General features: G+C 32.5%; 2 protein-coding genes across 40 annotated transcripts in view; one reads left to right on the top strand and one right to left on the bottom strand.

Annotated features, from left to right (window-relative positions):
- The window catches only part of LOC139519213 (uncharacterized), a 28,534-nt gene extending 19,701 nt beyond the window's left edge, over positions 1 to 8,833 (top strand). Inside the window, exons 2-3 of the mRNA XM_071311154.1 lie at positions 6,026 to 6,208; positions 7,391 to 8,833. Of these exons, the coding sequence (XP_071167255.1) occupies positions 6,026 to 6,208; positions 7,391 to 7,644 (437 nt within the window). The 3' untranslated portion in view covers positions 7,645 to 8,833. The remainder of the gene's footprint in view (positions 1 to 6,025; positions 6,209 to 7,390) is intronic.
- Positions 8,834 to 10,752: 1,919 nt separating this feature from the next.
- Positions 10,753 to 23,354, bottom strand: part of LOC139519209 (cilia- and flagella-associated protein 46-like) — an 85,866-nt gene continuing 73,264 nt past the window's right edge. For all 39 annotated transcript variants that reach the window (XM_071311126.1, XM_071311127.1, XM_071311131.1 and 36 more), the window contains 8 exons: positions 18,234 to 18,343; positions 17,744 to 17,804; positions 17,308 to 17,343; positions 16,760 to 16,862; positions 14,814 to 14,926; positions 14,059 to 14,140; positions 11,880 to 12,016; positions 10,753 to 11,333 (listed from right to left, as the gene is read on the bottom strand). In XM_071311126.1, the coding sequence (XP_071167227.1) occupies positions 11,083 to 11,333; positions 11,880 to 12,016; positions 14,059 to 14,140; positions 14,814 to 14,926; positions 16,760 to 16,862; positions 17,308 to 17,343; positions 17,744 to 17,804; positions 18,234 to 18,343 (893 nt within the window). In that variant the 3' untranslated portion in view covers positions 10,753 to 11,082. The remainder of the gene's footprint in view (positions 11,334 to 11,879; positions 12,017 to 14,058; positions 14,141 to 14,813; positions 14,927 to 16,759; positions 16,863 to 17,307; positions 17,344 to 17,743; positions 17,805 to 18,233; positions 18,344 to 23,354) is intronic.

The raw sequence follows: 23,354 nt of genomic DNA, 5'->3' as shown, positions 1-23,354 counted from the left end.
CGAGCATTTATAATTAAAAATGTATTGCAAGTTACATAATAATAATGAAGTTCTACTTTCTAGGTAAATTTTTACATTATTACCTACAGATCAGGCAAAATTTGCTGAATCAGCAATTTTTACTCTCAGGGGTGGAATTTAAGGCTTGTTTTTATCATAGTTGCCCTTAATCTACTTAATATTGATAAACTTACAAATTGCATAGGTAAAAAAAGTTCCTTTATTGATTTAGTGTAAAAATATATATCCCCCTTAAGGTGGCACGGTAGTATTTCCTGGCCCATAAGGGATAATGATAGCCTTTTTAGAATTTTCACCACTTTCTAACACTGCAAAAAATTCTACATTCACAGTTAACTGAAGTACTTTCATTTTACTATTCAGAAAAGAATTTGAATATGTATCATGACCGTTTACTTTTTTTGCTATTTTTAAAAACCTAAGGCCACTAGTACTTTTAGGTCTTTTATGGTGCAGTGAATACAAAATTTAAAAAAATTCTCAAAAATTCATTTTCATCTGTATGTAAAATTATTTCATATTTTTCTACACCTGATTCATCCCTCAGTTTGGGAAAGTAAGATCATTTGATACTGTATTTTTTGTCCAATCGCACTGTTTAGATACATTAACCTAAGTAGGGTACACAAAAGAGCAACCTAAATTCTGGAAAGCAAATACTACCGTGCCACCTTAACCAAGACATAACAAACTTGAAACCAGTCATGACACCTATGATACATAGACTTCTTACTTTGGAACATATTACAATAAAGAATACTAGTCTGCACTCATTTCTTACGAAAAAAAAATGAAACATTACATCCCTACCCCATCTGGCAGATTTTCACTTTTTTTTCATCTTACCATTTTTACTTAAGGAGTGAACAAAACCCAAATATATGATGTTTCAAATCAACACAGAAGTCAAACATGGTGATTCAGGAGGAATTATTGGAATGCCAACTCTGTTTATGGTTAATCTGACTGAAAGAAACAGTTTAAGCACCAAATCATGAAAACTGATATTAAAGTCCATTCCACATTTTACAGCATGCCTTATATTACTTTAAACATTTCCAGATTAAGAGGGTAATACAACAAGAGTCTTTAGATTGCAGTTAACTATTATTCCAAAATCTGTTTGACAATACATGTACTAGAATACATCTCTAAGTTGACTGTTTGTCTATTTCTCATGTATGCATTAAGTTAAATTATGTCCCCTTACATAATCAATTTGCCTTTATTGTGCTTTTCACTGTCAGAAAATCTTAACAACTAATGGTATTTTCATGGAAAATGAATAAACCATTTAATCTTGCTGATATAACATCATAAATACATTCTTTGTCAAAAATAATGTCTAGTCAATGTAAAGAACCCCCTATTTCTATCTCTATTTCAGACCAATATGAGAGCTAAATGAATAAGTAAGGACCCCTTAACCACTTACTGGTTCCCCAAAAGCTCCAACTGGTGTCATGTTACATCAGAACTACAAATTGAACCTCAAGAAAACTAGTATAGCTGTACTTGTGTTGAAAAAAATAAGAAATTATGCAATTTATTTGTTACGGTGAAAATAATAGGATGTACATGCAACCGAAGAATGTCGCGTCTCAAATTTCAGTGGTTGCACATGTGTCAGACACTGCGAAAAGTCAAAGCGAGCATTTATAATTAAAAATGTATTGCAAGTTACATAATAATAATGAAGTTCTACTTTCTAGGTAAATTTTTACATTATTACCTACAGATCAGGCAAAATTTGCTGAATCAGCAATTTTTACTCTCAGGGGTGGAATTTAAGGCTTGTTTTTATCATAGTTGCCCTTAATCTACTTAATATTGATAAACTTACAAATTGCATAGGTAAAAAAAGTTCCTTTATTGATTTAGTGTAAAAATATATATCCCCCTTAAGGTGGCACGGTAGTATTTCCTGGCCCATAAGGGATAATGATAGCCTTTTTAGAATTTTCACCACTTTCTAACACTGCAAAAAATTCTACATTCACAGTTAACTGAAGTACTTTCATTTTACTATTCAGAAAAGAATTTGAATATGTATCATGACCGTTTACTTTTTTTGCTATTTTTAAAAACCTAAGGCCACTAGTACTTTTAGGTCTTTTATGGTGCAGTGAATACAAAATTTAAAAAAATTCTCAAAAATTCATTTTCATCTGTATGTAAAATTATTTCATATTTTTCTACACCTGATTCATCCCTCAGTTTGGGAAAGTAAGATCATTTGATACTGTATTTTTTGTCCAATCGCACTGTTTAGATACATTAACCTAAGTAGGGTACACAAAAGAGCAACCTAAATTCTGGAAAGCAAATACTACCGTGCCACCTTAATGAATATATGTGTATATAAAATAATTTTGATTAATCATTCTAATTCTCGCTTCAGATGGATCGCTGAAAAATTGTTGATTGTTTAGAAATCCTATAAATATTAGTAATCTCTGAATCACAGCTTTGTTTATGAAAAAGGAAGGAAAGTGTTGGTTGAATGTCAAACCTTATTTAAATAATTTTTCAGTCCTAACTAGAGAAAGGTTTATTTTCAGTCCTAACTATAGAAAAGTTTATCTTATTAGTTTATTGTTTTTGTATTTGAGTTTATTTTTATTTTTTGTTCTTATCTAAAATAAATAACATATCGATAATTTATTTTTTCAAATTAAAGCAGTTAGAACTTGAGGACGACTTTGAACTATCAAATTTAGTAAATGCATTAATTCATTTTGTTGCTATATTTATAGGTATTTTGTTATTGATCTATTCTTAAGTTTAATAATAGGTGTTTAGCCAAGAGAATTTAGTAAAAGAGAGGTTCAAATAGTCACACGATACCTTGGTGGCGATCAAATGGTGTCAACTAATGTTGAGGGCGATGGTACTGCCTCCAGAGATGTTAAAATAGCTTCTGCACCATTACAAGAACCAGCCACTAAGAACCATTATCCAGTATTGGATATTGGCTTTGATCATTGGACACAACGCAGACGATTAGATGTACATAAAACTATACGATCACATAACTTAAATTGGTAAAGGGAATCGTTCTACAGCATCACAGGTAGATTTGCCTGTAATGTTTCAGCCGGTGATAACTGAGCAACCTAGTCAGGGACTCTGAATTAACAGAGTAGGTAAGCTAGGTCAGTTAGGAGTAAATCAACGACAGATGGTGGATCATATGCAGGTTGGATTTTCGCCGATGGATGGTGGATCACATGCAGGTTGGATTTTCGCCGATGGATGGTGGATCATATGCAGGTTGGATTTTCGCCGATGGATGGTGGATCACATGCAGGTTGGATTTTCGCCGATGGATGGTGGATCACATGCAAGTTGGATCTTCGACGATGAATGGTGGATCACATGCAAGTTGGATTTTCGATGATGGATGGTGGATCACATGCAGGTCGGAGTAATTGCAGTACTTCTAAATGACGGGAATTGGCGTGCAGATAAACAAATGGATTGTTGGAGTTGACAACGACGATCAGAGGAGCAGTTCACTGGAGTCGGAGTTATGAAGACGGTCCGCAGTTGATGGTTGCGCCTTTTTTCTAGAAATAAGAAGTTCCGATATTTGATGTTACGAACTTAGTTATTCACACAAGAATTGTACGAACTATACATTGCTGAACATTTAGATGTTGTTGAACTTTTGAAATGATTTTGTTTATGAATACTTTTTGTTGTTTTTAGGGAAATTGCGAGCATTCATATTGTCACCGATTTTAACTAAAATATAAAATTATATTTCTTAAGAAAGGGAGGAATGTGACAATATGATGGCTTAAAATATATATATAAATATATATTATATATATTTATATTTATATTTAGGATTATATATTCTCAAAAATGTTTATTAAATTGAATAGAATTCAGGGGAATATCTATTAAGAAAAACATGACCTTGTAAAAGGTTGTTCAATTGACCTCTATAGGTTATATATATATATATATACATGTTTACATTCAGACCAGGTGGTGACATGTAGCAATTAGTTAAAACACGAGAAATACGTGCATTCTTTGACCATCAATCTCCAGGTTGGTCAAAACATGTCAAAACATGTCATTTAGAGACAACTTAATAGATATTCATCCCTGTATCTTTTGATTTAAGACTATAATGGTCAAATTAATAGAAACCTTGACACTGTTTATATTTTGTATATATACGGATGTATTTTACTGTATAGGGGACCGTCCGTTATGGACACTGGTCCAGACGGGCTTTAATAAACTACTATTCCAAATAACCATGTGTTGTGTTACAATTGTCAGTATTAGCTTTATTCAAAGCAAGGAAAGGCTATTTTATTTTTTGCTTTGACGCCTTGCTGTAGAAAAAAATATAATAGCCTTTCAAGAAGGGGGTACAAGTTATATGGTCGTATCCTGGACAAAAATGTGTACTAGTTCATATGAAATGGACATCACAATAAAGTCCGAAACATGAATCAAAATTGAAAAAAAAATCAAGATGTATATGGCTGAGGATCCGACTTGGGACAGGTACAACAAATGTGGCAATGTTAACAATGTTTTGTGTGATCTTAACCCTCCCCCTTTATTTCTAACCCATGCAGTTCATTTCTGTCTTCACTTTATAATTTATCCCAAAGTTAACAGGAGGGCCCATTTCACACCCAGCTAAAACCCTGGTCAGTCCAAAGATAAAAAAACATTTAAGATGATATAGAAAGTTTGATAAGTTACATTGACCCAGAGCACTGTAATGGAGTTGTGAAAAATAAAGTACTGTTTGAATTTGCAATTCGATAAATAATTGAACAGTGCAGCCTGGTAGAAGAGGCAGACACATGAGGACTTGGTTCTCAAATTGATGCCAAATTTGCTAGTATAAGACTTAAGATATGTAAAGATGGACAAAGGACTTTTTCCTATATCAGCTATGAGTTCTTGGGACTTTGAGATGGAAGAAGCATTAGCTTCTTCATCTTGTTATGCCTTACATGGTACTTTGTGATTTATACATTGATTTTAATGATTTGCAATAGAAATCAGTAATCTTTTCAATTCCTTTTTATAAAAGCTTATAAGCTACTAGTCGTATGAATACACCGATATGTATCCATAATTTATTAGGGCCTCAACATGCTAACAATAATGGTTAGACCCTACAGTAATAACTCTGTCTGTCTGTCTGTCACACTTTCCTACGTTGCACTATTATCCAAGTTTGCTTCGCCTGATTGAAATAAAACGTAAACACAACAATACACATAACCAGAGGAAGCCTTCCTTTTGATTTTAAAGCATTTTCGATAATTCATGTCTGAAAAATTGGACTATGGCTGGTGAGGCCTTTCATGACGTAGTCATTTTTATAGGAGTCAATCACTCCGTCTGCCTTTCGGTCCGTTCAATTGTCTGTCCATGTGTCCAGCATAAACGAAATATTTGTGTGCAACCTGAAACTTTATCAGCCGTATTAAAGATTCCTTCGGGCTTGGCATTTCTGCCACTTTGTACAGTGGTTCTGAACACATTGAAGGTGTGCATTTCCCCTTTTCATTGCTTTTGTTTATTTGGGGGAAAAGTGTAGATTAAAGTTGGTGTTAACTGTTATCAGCATTTTAAATTTGTTGTTAACTGTTTTTGTCAAAATTGAGGAGTTGTTAACCTGTTAACGGACACCCTATTGTTCCCCCCCCCCGAATGTGTATGGGTAAAAGTAGTATCGTTGGTTAGATTGCTTGTCAGCTAAACTCTTTAAGTTATTATTAGGTTATGTATACTACCCCTATTTCGGAGTAGTCTAGCCCTACAGACAGATAGTTAGTTACCTGTCAGACTAGAGAGACTCTTAGAGGAGGATAGTTTACCTAACCTAACAATGACTTCACGGTTCAACTAGCAAGCAAGCTAACAAAATATATCACCACTAGCTACACATTCAATGCATTCTGCTGTAAAGAAATTCTGGGTTTTCCAAATGTTCTTACAATGATGTTCTCATTTACAGTCAACGCACTTAGTTGTTTCAAGTGTTCCTCGAGGAATAGTGATAACCCTGGATGTGATGACACATTCCAGAATCCTGACGGAGCAAACAGTGCCTATTTAGTATCTGATTGTTGGGCACCTCGAACTGGAAGGACTGGTCTTTTCCCTGCTACACAATGTATCAAAGTTGTAGTCGACGATGGTAAAGTATAGAGTTTATGTAGTGATGACTTAAATAAAATAATTATGTTTACACAAAATCAAAACAGGTTCTTTTAAAAAATAGCAAGAGGAAAGAACATACAGAATAAACAATCGTGGACATGAAGTCAGTAATTAAAAGCACACAATTACAACGAGACAATAATGCCATGATAATAGGATGAAAAGACGAATGAAGAAAAGAAGAAAAACTAAAATGGGTAGACAAGCCAAAACATATTAATGACAAGAGTGCACATGCTGAAATGCTCGAATGTCTCGCCTTCTTTACTAACCATTAATACTATGTTGATAGTTCTAAATATAAAGCTTTACTACAACTTTCAGATAAACTTAACATCGATGATCCAAGAAAAATGAGGTCAGATAAACCAAATTTGAAATACATATTACATTACAATAATTCCATACACCAAATATGCTTGAAATATAGTTGACCTTTTGCACATCTAAGAAACAGGTGTCAACTTAACCAGGAAAACTTAACATTGATCGATGAACCACGACAATGAAGCCAAGCTAGGTGAGATGAACCCTGCTAGACAGACATGTACACCTTACCATCTTTACACTGTTAAAATATAGTTGACCTTTTGCAAATAGTCATGATCAAAGAAACAGACTTAACCATGATAATGAGGTCATGTTCATATGGCAATAGCCAGACAGACAGACATATATACACCTTAAAAGCATTCCATACACCAAGTATTATAGTTGACATATTGCCTACAGTATAAGAAAAACTGACCACAACAAAAAAACGTATTTATAACCACTGAACCATGAAAATGAGGTCAAGTTCAGATGACACCTGCCAGTTGGACATGTGCACCATACAATCATTCCATACAGCAAATATAGTAGATCTATTGTTAAAAGTATCTGAGATATGGACTTGACCACCAAAATTAACCTTGTTTACTGATCCATGAAGTTGGGCCAAGTAAAAACTGTCTGACGTGCATGCTGACATTGCAAGGTACGCACGTAAAACAAACATAGTGATCTTACTCCTTATGAGAGAGAAGTTAACAATACTAAAAATCTTTCTTTACAATTAGTCAATGAACCATAAAAATGAGGTCCGAAATGTTTCCTAATCAGCATCTAAACCAAACCGAGAAGCCTTTTTAAAATATGAATGTGTTTTGGTTTTCAGAAGAGAATGGTAACCATGTAACAGTCCGTGACTGTGTAGTAGATAATGGTGATATGAAGTCAGAGACAGAAATTGGTCGTCTAAGTCACTGTAGTGCCATGGGGACAAGACTAGAATTTAATGATGTCAGAAGTAGTGGATGTATCGAGGTCTGTGATACAGATGCATGTAATACTGGACACACACCAGAATGTCTGTACCCAATTCTGATAAGTCTATTGGTGATTACACAAATGGCATTGAATTTCTTGTAATCACAAAATGTACCTTAGGAGACGACTCTCCCTTAGAGGGTCTTAGATGAATCCGCACAGTGTTTAGATGTTTATGAAAATTTGATACCGTCGCCAAAACATATAATAATTTACATTGTTTGTGGACTGGATAGCAATAATACAATTCAAAAGTGTAGAAAAGGATAATTTATGTGTAGACTAGTGCTATAATTTAGAATAACTAAAGTCTCAAAGATTTCACTGATATAAAAAGACTCAAACTAAATGAAACAGAGATGCTAGCTTGAGACATGCACGGTAACAAAGACTCGCATTCAATCAAAATGTATGAAATGTGTACAATAGGTATGGAAGGTATCAAATCAAAGAATGTTTTGGGTGTGCAAAAGGTATGAAAGGTACAAATGTATATAAATTAGGCCATTAGTTATCTCGTTTGAATTGTTTTACATTGTCATTTCGGGGTCAAAAATGAGCTGACTATGCGGTATGAGCTTTGCTCATTGTTGAAGGCCGTATAGTGACCTATAGTTGTAAATTATTGTGTCGTTTTGTATCTTGTTAAGGGTTGTCTCATTGGCAATCATACCACATCTTTTTTTTTATTTATATCAAATGAAAAGGATGTTTTGGATGTACAATAGGTATCAAAGGTATCAAATGAAAAGGATGTTTTAGGTGAAAATCAGTGAGACTTCAACCCTCCAAAAACATGACACATAGCAGTAAACATGCATTCTTTAACAATAGACAGGTGCACATAGAGTAGCTATATCAAATTAAAATTTGACACCTGCTTATAAAAAGTTATGAACAAATTCAACAGGGAGTACCGAAAAAAACCAACCAACAAGTGCAAGCAAAACAATCTTGTATCCAAGAATAATACCATTAACACTTGATTGATATTTTTTGCAACATCCTGGTTTAGTTGCAGGTGGGTTTTTTTTTGGTGTTTTAATGCCACTTTAAGCACTACTGGCTGCCAGGATTTATTGGTCAAGGAAGCAGGAGTGCCTGGACAGAACCACGAACTTAGACAAGAAAGCATCATCACTTGAACAATGGTGGCTATACTTCTGTGAAGATTTTATATAACAATGTCAGGGTTCATGTTATATTCAAGTTTTTACTCGTGTTGTTGACATTTTGTATGTTTTGAAAAAAAGTCAGTTAATTTATTTCATTAAAAAATGATTGTTTTCTATCTGAATATTTTATTACAAATTTTCCAAAAGGATTTTAACATTAATAATACATCAGTTTTTTAATGTGTTCCCAAAAATGAACAATTTTTTGCAATTCCTTAACACTGGATCAAGTCTGAATATATAAAAAGCTTACAGCTTTAATTTGTAGTCTCCTCTGTCAATAACATTAGAGAGTGTTTAGAAAGGCTCTACCCATATAGAGAACTTGCCATCAGATGACGTTTTTTTAAAGTTGTATGCAAGATTGGATGTTTATATTGCCTACACAATGATATGTCCCAAACATGTTAACCACCCCACATTCTGTATGTGTCTGTCCCTAGCCAAACCTGTACTTCTGTGGTTGTTGATGGTAGTTTTCTGTCTCATTTGTTTTCGTCATTTTGTAGTATAAATCAGGTTGTTGGGTTTTCTCTTTTTTTAACTGTTTCACATTTTGTCACACCCAAACACTTTTTTCAGCTTACCATATAGAATAAACCCAAGCCTTTAATAGCTCAATTAATAAAAGTTTTGTTCATTGTTGAAGACTGATGACCTTGATGAGTTAAAGCTAGTATTGTTTCACTTGGGATAATAAATAGACAAAGGATATTGGGTATCCATCCATGACACAAAAACAGTACATGCACAACAAAACACATAAGTAGCAAAGGAACAGTGCTTTTATCAATGTTCTTCATCTTAAATCATAGTAATAAGTTTACTACACTGGAGAGTTTAAACCATTTCTGTCCAACTTGGGACAGGTATATTACACTGGAGATTTTAAACCATTTCTGTCCCACTTGGGACAGGTATATTACACTGGAGAGTTTAAACCATTTCTGTCCCACTTGGGACAGGTATATTACACTGGAGTTTAAACCATTTCTGTCCCACTTGGGATAGGTATATTACACTGGAGATTTTAAACCATTTCTGTCCAACTTGGGACAGGTATATTACACTTGAGATTTTAAACCATTTCTGTCCAACTTGGGACAGGTATATTACACTGGAGATTTTAAACCATTTCTGTCCAACTTGGGACAGGTATATTACACTGGAGAGTTTAAACCATTTCTGTCCCACTTGGGACAGGTATATTACACTGGCGAGTTTAAACCATTTCTGTCCCACTTGGGACAGGTATATTACACTGGAGAGTTTAAACAATTTCTGTCCCACTTGGGACAGGTATATTACACTGGAGAGTTTAAACTAGTTTTGTCTGAATTGAAACAGGGACATCAATGACACTGGTGGTTAAAAAACACTTTAAACTGGGGAGTTAAAACCAGTTTTGTCTGAATTGGGACTATAACATTACATTGAAGGAGAGTCTAAAACCAGTTTCTTTTGACTTGAGATAGGAACATTGAAAAATCAGTATGACTGCCTTGGTATAGGCGTTGTACATTACACTGGTGGAGTTCACACGAGTTTTGTCTGACTTGTAATAGGTAGATTACACTGGTGGAGTTAAAACTTGTCTTGTCCAATAAAGAAGAGGTATAACTAGTTCTGTCAGACTTGGGACTGGTATATTACACTGAGGAGTTAAAACTTGTCTTGTCCAATAAAGAAGAGGTATAACTAGTTCTGTCAGACTTCAGACTGGTATATTACACTGGGGGAGTAAAACTAGTTTTGTTAGATTTGGGACAGGTAACTATTTTTGTCTGACTTGTGACAGGTATATTTACACTGAGGAGTTTAAACTAGTTTGTCTAACTTGTGACAGCTATATTACACTGGCGAGTTTAAACTAAAATTGTCTAACATGGAACAGGTATATTTCACTGGGGAGTGAAAAGAAGCTTTGTCTGACTTGAGACAGTCATCTTGTGCTAGAATAGTTCAAACTAGTTTACCCAGTACATGTACTGAAATTGTTAAAAACATAATTATAATGACTATACAAACAAAGGAATATTAACATAGATAAATCATGTTTATTTGCAAATAAATAAACAAAAAATAAAAATCACCAATGTATAAACTTTTAACAGGTATAAATTAAATAAAATGCAAAATATCACAGATTTTTTCCCCCCATGTCAATGAAATATATTTTGTTCAATTTATTTCTTATAATGTATAATATAGATTTTGAAATATGAAATATTATAAATAATAAGGCAATTCAGTAGAGAACATTCTGTTTTACAAATGTAGAATGTTCTCATCAAAGATAGAACTTAAAACAGTATTATTTTTAAATCAACTTCATTTTCTTGGTATTAATTTGTGTCCATCCAAACTACTGTTGAATTACAACAATATTAGGAAGTCCATAGACCACCATATTATATTGAGAACGGTCCAACTCTGGTGAATCAATGGCTTCTTTAGCCTCCCTGTAGGAAAATTCTGATGGTTCATCTTCTGCTTCCCCTTTCGTCTGTGACTGGGCCAACTTAGCATCAGTGACCTCTTCTTTCTTGGGTCTAAGGTTTGGTGCTAGAAGATATCTGACAGTCTCTCCTGGGGTTTTGCCACCTTCCAACAGATCTGTCAACAAATTCATAGCATTATCTTGGTGTACATAGTATATCAAATAAAAATATCTTTTTCTTTCATGTTTTAATGCATACAGAGACATAAAAATTTCATTCATTCTTTGGATTTTATTCTATTTTCTATAAAATATCTGTCTTATGCATGTTCTAGCTGCTGCTTTAATGAAAATACAAGTCTGATGTCAATATTTTCCTATTTTGATATGTTACAAAGAATAAGGCCTGACCTATAGTGGTGAAAATCACAAGAGAAAAAAAGAAATTAGATATTTCTATGTAAAAACCACTAGAGAAGAATTTAGTAACATAAAAGAAACATTGGTATACTACACTACTGTAAATTCACAAATTATTGTGTGCATTTATTATTGCCATTTTGTCATTTGAGAATAACAGTCAATTTTAATTTTTGAGAAATTGAGAAAAATCCTGTTTAATTCATATAAAAAATTATTGCAATTATAATCGCATTTTTCGCAATAATAAAAACATTGCAATAATTTCTGACTTTACAGTACTTGATTTTAGAATCTCTTACCTTTCATTGTTAGTTTGAGTTTATTAGCATTTTCTGCTAGTGTACAATGCCATTGGTTGGTCATCAGACATTTGATTCCAGTCAAACTGGTCAACATGGCCATTTCTACTGGTTTCTCTAGGTTCAGGATACTGGAACTACAATAACAATCACATTGGTCAGAAAACTTTTAATATAATATTTCAAATCTTTGTTCATCTCTACTGAATGAGTCACAACTGACCATCATCTATGCTATAAATAGCTTTCCCTTGTCATCATACAGGCAGTAAATTATAGTCAACACTTCCTTAGTGACCAGATGCCTAAATATAAAACCAAGTTGAGATGCAAACATTTTAAATCAGATTTTTTGCAGAAAGGGGGAAAAGGGGGGGGGGGGATGGCTGATTGACATAACTAGAGGCTCTCAAGAGCCTGTGTCGCTCACCTGTTAATGTGTTTACTGATGTCGGCCATCTTCGTTGGTAGGTGGGGTCATTAGACACTTTTTTTTTAAATAGATACCCTAGTATTATGATTGTGGCCAAGTTTGGTTAAATTTGGCCAAGTCGTTTTAGAAAAGATTTTTATACAAGTTACAAAAATGACGAAAAGTTGTTCAATATTGACTATAAAGGGCAATAACTCCTTAAGGGGTCCTTTAACAATTTTGATCATGCTGACTTATTTGTAGATCTTACTTTGCTGAACATTATTGCTGTTTACAGTTTATCTCTATCTATAATAGTATTCAAGATACTAACCAAAAACTGTAAAATTTCCTTAAAATCACCAATTTTAGGGCAGCAACCCAACAACAGGTTGTCCGATTCAACTCAAAATTTGTGAGGGGATATGTCTTATTCTGATGGACATTTAAATCTTGAAAGATTTGCCCTAAATGTCTTAGTTTCAAAGATATAAAGCAAAAACTGCATTTTACCACTATGTTCTAATTTTAGCCATGTCGGCCATTTTGTTTGGCAGGCTCGGTCATCGGACACATTTTTTAAACTATAAACCACAATGATAATTGTGGCCAAGTTTGGTTAAATTTGGCAAAGTAGTTTTGGAGAAGAAGATTTTTAGAAAAGTTACAAAAAATGACGAAAAGTTGTTAAAAATTGACTATAAAGGGCAATAACTCCTTAAGGGGTCAACTGACAATTTTGGTCTTGTTGACTTATTTGTAGGTCTTACTTTGCTGAACATTATTGCTGTTTACAGTTTATCTCTATCTATAATAGTATTCAAGATAATAACCAAAAACTGCAAAATTTCCTTAAAGTAACCATTTCACAGGCAGCAACCCAACAACAGGTTGTCCTATTCGTCTGAAAATTTCAAGGCAGATAGATCTTGACCTGATCAACCATTTTACCCCATGTCAGATTTGCTCTAAATGCTTTGGTTTTTGAGTTATAAGCCAAAAACTGCATTTTACCCCTATGTTTTATTTTTAGCCATGGCGGCCATCTTGGTTGGTTTGACGGTCAGCCACACATTTTTTAAACTAGATACCCCAAGGATGATTGTGGCAAAGTTTGGTAGAATTTGGCCCAGTAGTTTCAGAGGAGAAGATTTTTGTAAAAGTTTACGGACGACGGACGACGGACGACGGACGCCAAGTGATGAGAAAAGCTCTTTGACCTTTCAGGTCAGGTGAGCTAAAAAGGGGTGGGGTCCAGTCATGATTCAGTGATTCCCTATATAATCTATCAAATTTTTCCCATGAAAGGGGGGACTGGCCCCCTGGATCTGTCTATGGAAGTAAATTGAGACAAAAGATTTACAAACATTGGAATACTCAGCTTAGTTAATATTTTATCAAAGAAAAATCTCCAATCTTTCATTTATCTATCATTTATAAGTGTTTGTCTTCTGTCTTCAAATTTGAGGAAATATAATATAACTTACAAATAAGAGTCTGTATATAGTATTATTTACTAATGAAGAACGTTCAGTGACCTTGCAATATATTTGTGTTTTCACAAGCTATTGTTTGTTTTTATGTTGAGTTGCTGTCTCAGTATGGAATACTTCATATAATCCCAACATTTTTTAGTATGTTTATAGACAAAATATTTCAAATTGCCATTTAGTATATTCTAACCTTTCTTTTAACAAATTAAGAACAATGGATTAAAATGTTATTTCTTACAAAAATTACATCTTGTAGGTAAAAATTAGATCTCACCTTTTCAGAACATCCAGTTTAGATTGTCTGGTGAAACTTTTACTTGTCTGTGCCATGTCCAACAGATATACAATACTACACTCTGTCAATAAAAAATGTTTGTATGCTTGACTTATTAAGTTAATGAATGGTTGTGACTGATTGGTGACTCCTTGAAATCCCATGGCAAATATTACATGCTTATACCAATGAATAACAAATAAAACTGAATTAATATAAACATAAATTTACCTTGCTTCATACTAGATCAATTTCCCAAAGTTGTCACAAGGACCAAAAATATAACAGCCTGAATTAACAAATTATTCTTACATAAAGCAAACCAAACGCTGAAAGCTTAGAATAGAAGCAGCAAATATGTCTTTTTAAGTCTGATTTTATTCAATATGACCTCCTGTAATTAATGATAGTAGTTATCATAGAATTACTGAGGCAGTTTTCATGCAGAACATGACTCCAATGAGAAGGTGTGAAAAGAGCAATCATTTGACCAATAAAACAATAACATATCCTTGAATCATAGATCCTCAAGATATGTTAATTTTATTTTCCAAAAAAGAGTGATTAATAAAGTTTATTATCCTGTTTAGCATTATTTGCAATAATATCAGTCCTGAGAAGGAATTTCCTGGAGTGACATATTAAAATATCTATTGCATGTTAATTTCCAAGACCTTTTAAGAATGTTGCCTCCTGTACATGCACACATTTTTTTTTTCTGATAAAGAAATGCTTACAGTTGTATGTATATTTACCTGGAATATTTAAAGCTGTGAGTTTTTCTGGAGGTATATACTTTATAAACTTCTCCATACCATAGAAAACAAATGATGAATTTTCTGCTAGATATATCTCCCATTCACCAACACTGAAAGTATAAAAGTTTATACAGTTACAGTAATTTGTTTTACAGTAGCCATTATAACATTTCTCAGGGCCTGTTCATCTCTGAGACTACCACATCCTTCTGATAACAAACTAGGATATGAAAATATCCGATGTCTAACCTAACATTAATATAATTAACCAAGGGGCAAGTTTTTTTTTCATAGCCTTTCTAAATCTTCATATAGCATACCTTACTCATACTCCTGGTAAAAACTCCAAGGAGTATGGAAATCACAAATATCTACCCTGTTACACTGTTATTTATAAACTATACTGTGGATTATTATTATTCAAATTCATTGGATACATATTTTTCTATTAGAATCTATGCATTAATTTTTTCACCATGAAATGAAATATTTACTTAAAAGCAAGTTTACCTTAATCTATGAAATTGGAACCAATTGAAAAAAAATAATCCACATTTCCTACTTAAAACTTCAAATAACATACATATAAAAAATGTCATATTCCAAGCCTTCTCCACCCTTAAAATAGCATAAGCATACATAGAAGCATGCTCCCCTCCTCTACCTTAACCAGCCTTGAGATAGCATTTACTTTGATCATGGCCATCTCTGATACTTACCCTACCTTTCTTAGGGGCATGGTCATCTTCCCCAAAAATACTTCAATTAAGACAATGTACTTAGGGAATGGTAATTTATACCTAATATACCCTAAATAAAATAAACCTAAGTGTCTACCTTCATTCAGACCAGCATAGCTATCTCACCTGCCTAACCCACATTTCAAATAACATAAAATAAACTGTTAACACAGAGATATGTCTTGCTTTTTTGTAATTATGATAATGCAAATGTTGAAATTAAAATATCAACACTATAACATGTAAGTTTTGCAAATATTCAAAGTCAGTGAACCATGACTGAAGGTACATGACTAAACAATCTCCATGGAAATGAGATGTGCCAATGCTTATACAACTGCTTACCAAATACCATTGACTTATCATAAGTAGTTCCCTTTAAACAAACATAAACACAAACTAATACATGTCAACTACGTAAAATTTCAAAGTCAATAAACCATAAATGAGGGTCTGGGTCAAATAATCTCCATGGAAATGAGATGTGCCAATGATAATACAACTGCATTCCAAATATCATTGACTTACCACTAGTGGTTCCCCATAAACAAATCATATCACAAACTAATAATAAAACTTAAGCATAAGTTTCACAGTCAATTGACCATGACTGAGGGGGCTGGGCCAAATAATATCCATGGAAATGAGATATGCCAATATTTTTACTTATCACTAGTAGTTCCCCATAAACTGACCTAATCACAAACTAATACATGAAAACTGAGCAAAAGTTTCAAAGTTAATAGACCATGACTGATGGGGTGGGGCCAAATAATTTCTTTGGAAATGAGATATGCCAATGATTACACAACTGCATACCAAATATCATTTACTAACCATTAGTGGTTCCTCATAAACTTACCTAATCACAAACTAATACATGATAACTAAGCAAAGCTTCAAAGTCAATAGACCATATCTGAGGGGGTGGGGCCAAATAATGTCCATGGTAAAGAGATGTGCCAATACTTATACAACTGCATATCATATATTTTTGACTTATCACAACACTAGTGGTTCACCATGAAGTAGACCTAATCACAAACTAATACATTGTTGACACCGCCAGAAACAGCAGACCTATGTCTGGCTTTTTGACTCTTGTCAAGCGAGATAACTAGGGGCAAGATCTTTCATATAAACACCAAACATTGAATCTGGTAATTGTCCCCCTTTACTTACTCTTCCTTTCAGATATCTTACCTTGGGGCATGATCATCACCCATAACACCAAGCCATCTAGCTGTAAATTGTTGATCATATTCTTCTAACACTGTTTGGAATACTTCAACTGGTTTATTTTCCTCTGTTGGAAATAAAGTTATAAAATTTAATATTCCCGTTTAAAAAAATGTTTTGACTGAATATCATTTACAACAGAAATTCATTACTTGTGTGTAAATTTTAAGAAAATTTTGAAGATATATCTTTTACGCGAAGCTTTACCAAGAGTTAAATTTAGTAAATTTAGCACCATATATTTATGCTGGTACTTTATACACTTTAATTCTACTATTTATCATTCAACAGTAGGTCAATAGTGGGTAGATTTGGACATACTATTTTATGGGTTTGAGGAACAGTTCCTATCACTTATGAATCTATCTACCAAATGAATGTTATTTTAGGAAGTTTTTAAGTTTTTTTTCTTTCATAATATAATGAATACTTATCAAACTTGTCACAAAAAAATATAATTTTCAAAATTAAAAATATAATACCATAACAGTTTAAGTTTAAAATAAACATACCTGTTTCAGCACTATCTAAATGTGTATCAACAAAATCTTATCATCAGTTAAGGTTATTCAAACTACCAAAATAACAATGATTTTCATGCCTTGTCCATGTAGAAAGGAAAACCTGAATCACACTAGTCTTTTGCCTATGTGTTACCAATGTGTTCTGTCCTCTTTTGAAAGCAAAAATTATTCAAATTTTTACATTTGTGATAGTTATATTTTTTTTACAGAATTACTAGCATTGTTGAACAGACTTTTCAATTTTTACAAACCAATCAAAACAATAAAAAAGTCAAATTCAAAGGTGTGATATGAGGTTTTTTTCGAGTGCAGTTTTCAATATTGGCCTCAAGTGCAAATATCTGTAACCAGCCTTGACTGCCGGCTATTATTGGCCATGCAAAAATGTACATATAAGTATTAAATGTGTGATATAAAAGGATACATCTAAAATTATGAGTATCAACTGCATGGCACCAACTTGGTACATCTCTACTAAGAGGAATCTGAAACAGAAAAACAGAAAAATGTTGAATATAAACAAACATACAGCTAATTGGAGTACTAGTTCTGACTTTGATTTTTTTTCTGCAGATTTGTTTTTACTTTAATTACAGATAATTTTTATGCATTAAAATCAATTAAAATTAAGATAGTTTGTAAATATACAAAAAGCAGAAAACACTTGGTTACGCTTACTTAGCAGTTTTTTGTGGGGTAAGTGTTGCTTAGACTTTTATTTTTCTGTGTTGTGTCATGTGTACTATTATTTGACTCTTTTTCTTTTTAGCCATGGCGTTGACAGTTTATTTTTGATCTATGAGTTTGAATGTGTCTCTGGTATCTTTCTTTCCTCTTTTACCTGTATGTATAGAAAAACCAACCAAACTTTTGAATGATTCCAATAAAAACAGTAAAATCCTTTTAGAACTTACAATTTTGGCTGTTCTCTTACTGGCATCTCTCATACCAGGAATCCTAGATAGTGGGTTCTCAGCCGTCTTTGAAGATTTGGGTTTCTTTTTATCACCACCTGCTGAATCCTCTGAAATAGTGAAATATTTCTCATTACTTCAAGATTAGTTTTTCTGAATTTTGTTTAATTAAATGCAATCATGTCATTGTCAACACCTAGAGGAGTGAAATTACAGGTTATTTTTTTAAATATGAAGTTGTCAACTTTTTTTTCATACAAGATTTAAACACTTGACAAAAAAATCATTAAATTCGTTTCTTAAAAAGCTTTATAAATAAATTTTACACAAAAAAGTCCTTACATATATTTTTTTTTTAATGCCCAAAAATATAAGAAAGATTTCTCTGAAAGCTAAAACAAATGCCATTCTATTTATGGATGACAAATATGATACCTATACTGATCGGGTAGCAATATATAAACAGCATGCAGGGAACAACTGTGGTGGGCGTATGACATTTGCGCTGATTTTGAAAATTTTCATTCTTGCATTTGCGCCGATTTCATTTTTTCATTTGCGCCGATTTTATATTTGCTCCTAATTAGATTTACAGGTAAGTTAAAACTTGTACATGTACTGTGCTATACCATTGGTAAAATTTGGTTATAATTGTTTTTCATCCATGTTTAAGTTAATTTTGATTCATATTGTTCTGGAACTTCGTTGCAACTTGATGGTCATATTGCACATTGAAACGGACCGAGAAGTAAATTCTTTAATCATCGAGGGCCATACATATCGGAAGGTCAGTGTTCTCAAACATAATTACATATCTTACTAATGTACCATAAAATCGTGTAAAGCCAGAGTTACCACGGATTCTATTGTCAAAACACAGATCGAGCATAACCATGTGGTAAATGTCCGAAAGATAGATGCTAAAGAACTACGTATACGGTCAACAAGGAAAAAAGTCTGGAGATGTATCTTGTAGGCCTTCTTCCACCTCCCAGTAGTGAGCAGGGGACAACAGTTATATAAATGTTGTGATTGACAATTCATTACATTTGTACAAGTGGCAAATGGAAGAGGTCTATAATGATAAATGAAAAATAACATGACTTGGATGGAGAGTTCTCTCATTGACACTCACATCTTCTTATATCTATTCACCTGTAATTTACCTGTAATAAAATCGGCGCAAATGAAAACAAAAATATCGGCGCAAATGAAATGCAGATCGGCGCAAATGCAAAACGCCGACTGTGGTCAGTGTTATTATTTCAATGTGCAATAAATAATGTACACATTCAAGTGTAAAGTATGTACTTGTGTTTTAAGGCATATGTATTGATTTTTCAATCCAGAATAACAATATATATAGGCTCCTGTAAAACAAATATTCATTATCAATAACAATATAATAAAATAAAACAAGATTTTGTTTTGGGGGATCGCTGTTCTGTAGACACATGAAGATTTCAATTCTAAAGAAAAGTGAGAAAAAGAGATAATAAGAATTAAAATATCAACAGCAAGTGTAAAAGAAAAATAATAACAAGGCCACTGTTTAAGAAAAGTTTATACTAATTTTTCTTATCAAAACTATTTTTTAAATTACTGACCAGCGGTTGTGTTGCAACTTACAAATTTGCAAAAAAGCATTGATGTATTCCAGTTGAGTTTCTATTCATAAAAAAATTAGCTATTGATGCGACCTTCAACCTTTTTTTATGTCCCTTCAACGGAAAGGAAGGATTACAGAGTAAAGAAGATTATTTCAAGGATGAATCAGAATAAATTGAACCTTTTAAACACTGAAGAAGGACTAATCAGAAAGTAATCTGAATGAGAGCAGCCTTTGATTGATTGAGCTGCATTTTTCTCATCCTTCATCTGATACCAATTGAATTCCAATTTTCACCTTGACTTTAACGAGGCGGGGAATAAACACTTATTTTAGAAGAAAAGTGCGTGTAACATTACAAAAAGCTGATCAAATTTTGGAAATAGCCATAAGAACAAAACAGAACAGAACAGAAAAGAATCGTGACTGTAATCATAGATAAATAAACCCAATGAATAACATATAAGCAAGTAAAAGTAGTCAAATAAAAATTTAAACAAGTATCAAAAAATAATTTTAACAAAATATTTGGAATCTATGATATTTGACCTTTGTCTGTAACAAATTTTAACAGTAACACTGAAACTAATCAAATATGTTTGCTAACAGGGTGTTATTGCTAACAATGTGTTCTGGCTGATGACAAGAAAAGACAATCAGAACAAAAGTTTTTATTATACAAGTCATTTTTCACCTTTTTTTTTTAATGTAAAATTGTTAAAGTTAAGGTCAAATATGAAACTTTTACATAACAAAACAGGCTGAAATTATATTTTACATGGAAAAATTGGACAGACTGTACATTTTGCACACAATATTTTGACGAACTAAAACAATGTCAAACATCAGAGATACAACAATCCGTTTTTTGTGCATTCATACTAACGCCTTAACATTTGCCCATTTAAAACAGATCTTGTAGATGATTGTTTTTGTAGAATTGACATTCTCCCATTTAAAACAGATCTTGTCGATGGTTGTTTTTGTAGAATTGACATTCTCCCATTTAAAACAGACTTTGCTGATGGTTGTTTTTGTAGAATTGACACTCGTCCACTCATGACAGAACTCCTTGATTGTTGTTTTATGAATGATGCCTGTTTATTCAGAGGTTTTGGCATACCTCTGCCCATCACTGACACTTTTCCATGTTGTTGTAGTATACCAAGTTCTGTATTTTAAAACTGATGGTATTACCTTCAGAACTATTAAATTCACTACACTTTTAATTGCCATTCTTCTTTGGAACCTTATATTTTCCATACTTTTTTTAATTAGTTTTTTTTTCTTTTTCTCCATACTTACCTTGATCTATTCAACAACTTGTATTTGCTTTTATCCTTTTTATTTAAAATTGCATTTCATCACAAGATATTCATTTTGTTTGTCTAAGTAGCAATTTCATTAAGTTTGTTTTCTTAAAAATTTTTTTATTATAAAAAATATATTAATATATAAAACTCATGCATCTTGTAAAAGGCAAGTCCATTAAAATGGGGTTTGGGACAGTAGGTAGGGAATTCAAAGTCCAACCCATCCCCCACCCAACACAACCATTACATTCTTTAAGTTATTTTGCATACATCAAAACAATTCCAAAGATGACTAATAACCAATGTCCAAAAACTAAACATCCCTTCCTACCTTACCACATTCATTTTAATAGAATAGACCTAAGAATAAAAAAATAACATCATAAAAAATAGGAAGAAAAATGTTTTGGTTGCACACATACTTGGACGATTAGTTTTCATCTGACTGGCCCTGGAGCTTGACCCTGTTTTAGTTATAGTACAGCAAGTTAGTTATGACTGTTATTTGAATTCACTATGTGGACCTTACAGGGATTGTGAACTCTTCAACTCAATGTTCACAATCCCTGTAAGGTCCACATAGTGAATTCAAATAACAGTCATAACATCAAACAATCACAATTTTCATCACAATTTTTAGTTAAAAACCAGGTTGTACCATTACCGTAATAACTATATTCTAATTAAGGGACATCATTGTTTATGTTAGACAGTATATGACTGCATACATTGGATCAACCCTTCTTTGTTGATATATATACTTACAATGTGAAAAATTAAATGTTTGATGAAAATGATGCATAAAATATAGAATTCAATACATTAATTCAATTTGAATATATTTTAATAACCTGTTAGTTGAAAAATAAAAAAAAAAACAAATTGAAAAAACTAACAAACACTAAAAATACAGAGTAAAAACTAATTCTATAAATTATGGAATCAAAAGGGTAAACACCCTACAATAAAACTGGAGTTTTAGTGACTAAAGAAAACTATGTTAGAGTGAAAAATTGCAACCTACCCTCATTTCCTGTTAACAAAAATATCTTGATCAAATATGGTCAATGTGTGTAGGTTTTTTTCACAAATTTATTTGCTGACTGTATTAACCCGCTCCCCATTCTATGATAATTTGTTTATTCTCACTTTTTGTATTTCGTTATTCGTGATTCACTTGAATCATATTTCATAAAAAAATAATAAAACACAAACTTTCGAATAATTGCCAAATTACTATTCTAAGAAGTAAATAGCGGTAGTTTACAAATGGGTTTGAATAAATGCATTTATAGTAAATGATAATAACTCAAAATAACACACCATATTTAATGAGCTTTGTGTATTTCCATTTATGATACTTAATGTGTATGTGTAAGTTAGTGTGTGACATGCTTTCAAAATTTCCCATATCAAAGTGAGATGTTATCTGTGAATTAAGTGTCTACATGGGTTAATTAGAATAATTCATATGATGTGAAAACTTATTGTAAATAGGGAAATTATTGTGTAATGGTCATTTTTTACTAATTAAAAGAGCATGTATATATACGAATGTATCCCAAGGTAACGTAAAGGTAAAACTTTTCAACAATTTTTTTGTCACCTTTTTTTCTTCAAACAATCAAGATACAAAAGTACCGTAGATGAGAACAGCTGATTTTTATATCAGTATTCATTTTATTTCACTTAAAAAAATCAAGTTGCGTTTTGTTTTGGTCACAACTACATTAACATAGTACTGCTTAAGTTTAATTCATAATCTTTGTATTTCATTATTTACCACATGCATATATTTGATATATGTTGCTTTTACTTCAAAACCATTGCATGCATATATTTCAGATATCTTTCATTAAAACATGTAAGGTACCAACAGGAAGCAGTTTTGTGATAATGGAACCACAAATAGAAGCAATTAAGAATTTTGAGTTTGAATTTCTACTGAGTGAAGGTTTGATACAACCCTCCTCAGCAGAGGTTTAAAAAGTAAAGTTACAAAAATATCGAACTCTGAGGAAAACTCTAAACAAAAAGTCCCAAAACAAATGGCATATCAAAAGCTCAAACAAACTCATCAAATGAATGGATAACAACTGTCATAGTCCTGACTTAAATATAATTTCTGCAGGTACCTAATATGTTTTGAATGTAGTTGCTATATATATGCATTTTCTACTTTGTAAAGACACTGAATGT

The sequence above is a fragment of the Mytilus edulis genome, chromosome 4 (genome assembly GCF_963676685.1).
Source record: "Mytilus edulis chromosome 4, xbMytEdul2.2, whole genome shotgun sequence".
NCBI lineage: Eukaryota > Metazoa > Mollusca > Bivalvia > Mytilida > Mytilidae > Mytilus > Mytilus edulis.
This window is presented reverse-complemented; position numbering and strand designations above follow the sequence as displayed.